The 4495-nt window shown below is 48.7% G+C and overlaps 1 protein-coding gene across 1 annotated transcript in view; it reads left to right on the top strand.

Moving 5' to 3' along the window:
• Positions 1–3814: 3814 nt before the first annotated feature.
• LOC127001061 (uncharacterized) overlaps positions 3815–4495 on the top strand; it is a 96307-nt gene continuing 95626 nt past the window's right edge. The window contains exon 1 of the mRNA XM_050865230.1: positions 3815–4400. Within this exon, the coding sequence (XP_050721187.1) occupies positions 3815–4400 (586 nt within the window). The remainder of the gene's footprint in view (positions 4401–4495) is intronic.

The following is a 4495-nucleotide window of genomic DNA, read 5'->3' as shown; positions in this document are numbered from 1 at the left end:
CGCCCACCCTCACTTACCAAAACTCCTACACTGACTCAACACCTGCACGCCCACCCTCACCGACCAACACTCCGACACTGACTCAACACCTGCACGCCCACCCTCCCTGACCAACACTCAGTCAGTGACTCAACACCGGCCGGCCCACCCTCCCTGACCAACACTCCTCCACTGACTCACACCTGCACGCCCGCCCTCACTGACCAACACTCCGACACTGACTCACACCTGCACGCCCAACCTCACTGACCAACACTGACTCAACACCTGCACGCCCACCCTCACAGACCAACACTCCTACACTGAGTCAAACCTGCACTCCAAACATCACTGACCAACACGCCTACACTGACTCACACCTGCACGCCCGCCCTCATTCACCAACACTCCGACACTGACTCAACACCTGCACGCCCACCCTCACTGACCAACACTCCGACACTGACTCAACACCCGCAGGCCCGCCCTCACTGACCAACACTCCTACACTGACTCACACCTGCACGCCCACCCTCACTGACCAACACTCCGACACTGACTCACACCTGCACGCCCACCCTCACTGACCAACACTCCGACACTGACTCAACACCTGCACCCCCGCCCTCACTGACCAACACTCTGACACTGACTCACACCTGCACGCCCACCCTCACTGACCAACACCTGACACTGACTCACACCTGCACGCCCACCCTCACTGACCAACACCTGACACTGACTCAACACCTGCACGCCCACCCTCACTGACCAACACCCGACACTGACTCAACACCCGCACGCCCACCCTCACTGACCAACACCTGACACTGACTCAACACCCGCACGCCCGCCCTCACTGACCAACACTCCGACACTGACTCACACCTGCACGCCCCTCCTCACTGACCAACACTCCGACACTGACTCACGCCTGCACGCCCACCCTCACTGACCAACACTCCGACACTGACTCACACCTGCACGCCCACCCTCACTGACCAACACTCCGACACTGACTCAACACCTGCACGCCCGCCCTCACTGACCAACACTCCGACACTGACTCACACCTGCACGCCCCTCCTCACTGACCAACACTCCGACACTGACTCGACACCTGCGTCACCAGATTGTCGTACTCAGCCTCTTATGTTTTCCGATTTCCGACAAAAAAACTGTCTCCACCACTCCAAAAACTACATGTATCTATAGTTAACGTTGAAAGGTTGTATTATTAGTGTCTTTTTGCTATAGTTAAGTGTCTAAAAGCGGTAAATACAATGGTGGCACTTCTGACCTTCTATCTGATCGCCAGTATGGGTTCCGCAAGGGGCGTTCTACTGGTGATCTCCTAGCCTTCTTAACTGACTCTTGGTCATCCTCTTTTAGCCGTTTCGGTGAAACTTTTGCTATTGCGCTGGACATATCAAAAGCTTTTGATAGGGTCTGGCACAAATCTTTGCTTTCTAAACTACCCTCCTACGGTTTCTATCCTTCTCTCTGTACCTTTATCTCCAGTTTCCTTTCTGACCGTTCTATTTCTGCCGTGGTAGACGGTCACTGTTCTTCCCCTAAATCTATTAACAGTGGTGTCCCACAGGGTTCTGTCCTATCTCCCACTCTTTTTCTGTTGTTCATTGATGATCTTCTTTCCAAAACGAACTGTCCTATCCATTCCTACGCCGATGATTCCACTCTGCATTATTCAACTTCTTTTAATAGAAGACCCACCCTTCAGGAACTTAACGACTCAAGGCTGGAGGCTGCAGAACGCTTAGCCTCAGACCTTACTATTATTTCCGATTGGGGCAAGAAGAACCTGGTGTCCTTCAACGCCTCAAAACACAGTTTCTCCACCCATCCACTCGACACAATCTTCCAAACAAAATCCCTATTCTTTGACAACACCCAGCTATCACCTTCCTCAACACTAAACATCCTCGGTCTATCCTTAACTCAAAATCTCAACTGGAAACTTCATATCTCATCTCTTACTAAATCAGCTTCCTCGAGGCTGGGCGTTCTGTACCGTCTCCGCCAGTTCTTCTCCCCTGCACAGTTGCTGTCCATATACAGGGGCCTTGTCCGCCCTCGTATGGAGTATGCATCTCATGTGTGGGGGGGCTCCACTCACACAGCTCTTCTGGACAGAGTGGAGGCAAAGGCTCTTCGTCTCATCAGCTCTCCTCCTCATACTGATAGTCTTACACCTCTTAAATTCCGCCGCAATGTTGCCTCTCTTTCTATCTTCTATCGATTTTTCCACGCTGACTTATCTTCTGAACTTGCTAAATGCATGCCTCCCCCTCCCGGCCCCGCTGCACTCGACTTTCTACTCATGCTCATCCCTATACTGTCCAAACCCCTTATGCAAGAGTTAACCAGCATCTTCACTCTTTCATCCCTCACGCTGGTAAACTCTGGAACAATCTTCCTTCATCTGTATTTCCTCCTGCCTACGACTTGAACTCTTTCAAGAGGAGGGTATCAGGACACCTCTCCTCCCGAAACTGACTTATCTTTCGGCCACCTCTTTGGATTTTTTTTAGGAGCAGCGAGTAGCGGGCTTTTTTTTTTATTAATGTTTACTTTTTTGTGCCCTTGAGCTGTCTCCTTTGCTGTAAAAAAAAAAAAAAAAAAAAAAATCTGGCAACGCTGCTCACCACCAACAGAGTAATTCGCAGTGGAAATTTGAAAACGTAACATTTAGCAAAAAAGTATCATTTCGGATTTCTGATCAGGCGTTTGAGAAGTAAGAAATACGGTAATGATGGGCGTTTTAGGAACGTTGATTTAACGTTTCCACTAGAAAAAGAACATCTATAATCAAAGGTTTTAACACTAAGCATAATTCAGTATCGTTATTTGTGTGTGTGCGGCAGGCTTAAGGCAGATACCGGGAAATATAATGTGCTGAGTACGACAATCAACATCGTAACGCTGTGCCTTCAGTTGTCGTCACGTTTTCAGTTGGGAATTATCGCACTGTGTCCTCAATAAGTGTCTTTTTTTTCCCAGTATAAGTACCGTACCATTATAAAAAAGGTTGTGTGTGCCTGATAGTTTAATGAACATAATAATACAATGTTAAGCGTCTCTGTTGCCCCGCACTGCTCTGCGTTTGTCGTGAAACTTTCCTGTGATAACAACGTTCGTCCGAGAGGTGCCAGAGTGCCAACACCAGAATATATTGACCATTTTTACTGAGTAGTTTTAAAGTTCGAGTATGCCATGAAAATCATTTCCTTTATCACAAATGTTATCTACATTAATAAGTTATATCTACATTTATCATTCGTAATATTTTTCTCAATTATCATTAATCTATTTATATTTCATTTATTTTTTTTAACATGAAAGTGTGCATATTATTTCCTTCAAACAAAATCTGAAAATCTGAAATGCAAAGGAAATCTGACAATCCCAGGCCGGTGCTGCCAGACGCTTCCGCCACTCACGTCAACCATTTCCAGAGGCCGTGAAGGAGATCGATCGGGTTTTCATGGGCGTTTATTTCACGTTCATGGCACAGAATGGTCCGGCGAGCCCTGGGCGGATCTGTACTGACCACTTTGGGGACGCCTGTAAACAATGAGCCACAAGCAGTCTTCATACCAGCTGACATGACCACGTGGAACAGGCGTGTAAGTGATGATACATAGGGAGCATTTTCTGTGTGTGTGTGTGTGTGTGTGTGTGTGTGTGTGTGTGTGTGTGTGTTGACATTTTATAATCATGGAGTATATCCGGCGTCCATATCGGCTCACTCACCGTCACACCAATAGACACACGGAGGCACCAGAGACACAAAGGCCTGGGGTGTCTTGGGGTAATGGCGGGGCGTGTGGCTGTGGCGGCGGTGCTCCTGCTGCGTCTTGGAGGCACCCACGGCACCAGGGACTGTGAGGATCTTCATGGAGTGGTGATCGTCAGTGAAGGAGGGAAGGAGACAATTTGTGAAGAGAGACGAGAAACAGGAAGATATAGTGAGTCGACAACAGTGTACGTGAAGCCGGGAGATGACTTCAAGGGAGTTAGTCTTGAAGTGACACAAGGGCTAATCTCTGCACAAGATCTTCAAAAAGCCTGGTTTGGCCTAAACGAGTGTTACAGCGACAACAAGTGGATCAAATTGAAGGTGGATGTGGAAGCACCGAATATATTGAACCAACTTCTGCATTTCACCCTAAACATTGAAGGATACAGTGCAAGATGCACGAGGCAAACAACATGGAACAAAGTCATCACTGGCCTTAGTATCGTGGCTCACGGCTCTTCCAGCTGGACAAGTACAGCCGAAGAAACGGGCGGCAGATGTCACGGTCCAACACAATTCACGAACCTGCAGAACCCACCCACCTGCACGGATCCGCCCGACCCTATCACCACCACCAGCACATCAACACCACCACCTCCAGGTACCACCACCACCACTACCACCACATCAACACCACCAACTCCAGGTACTTACAAAACCACCACCACAACAACAACAGCAAATCCAGGTACTACG

The sequence above is a fragment of the Eriocheir sinensis genome, chromosome 20 (assembly GCF_024679095.1).
Source record: "Eriocheir sinensis breed Jianghai 21 chromosome 20, ASM2467909v1, whole genome shotgun sequence".
Taxonomy (NCBI): domain Eukaryota; kingdom Metazoa; phylum Arthropoda; class Malacostraca; order Decapoda; family Varunidae; genus Eriocheir; species Eriocheir sinensis.
Note: the sequence above shows the minus strand (reverse complement) of the source record. Positions and strands in the feature narration are given on the sequence as shown.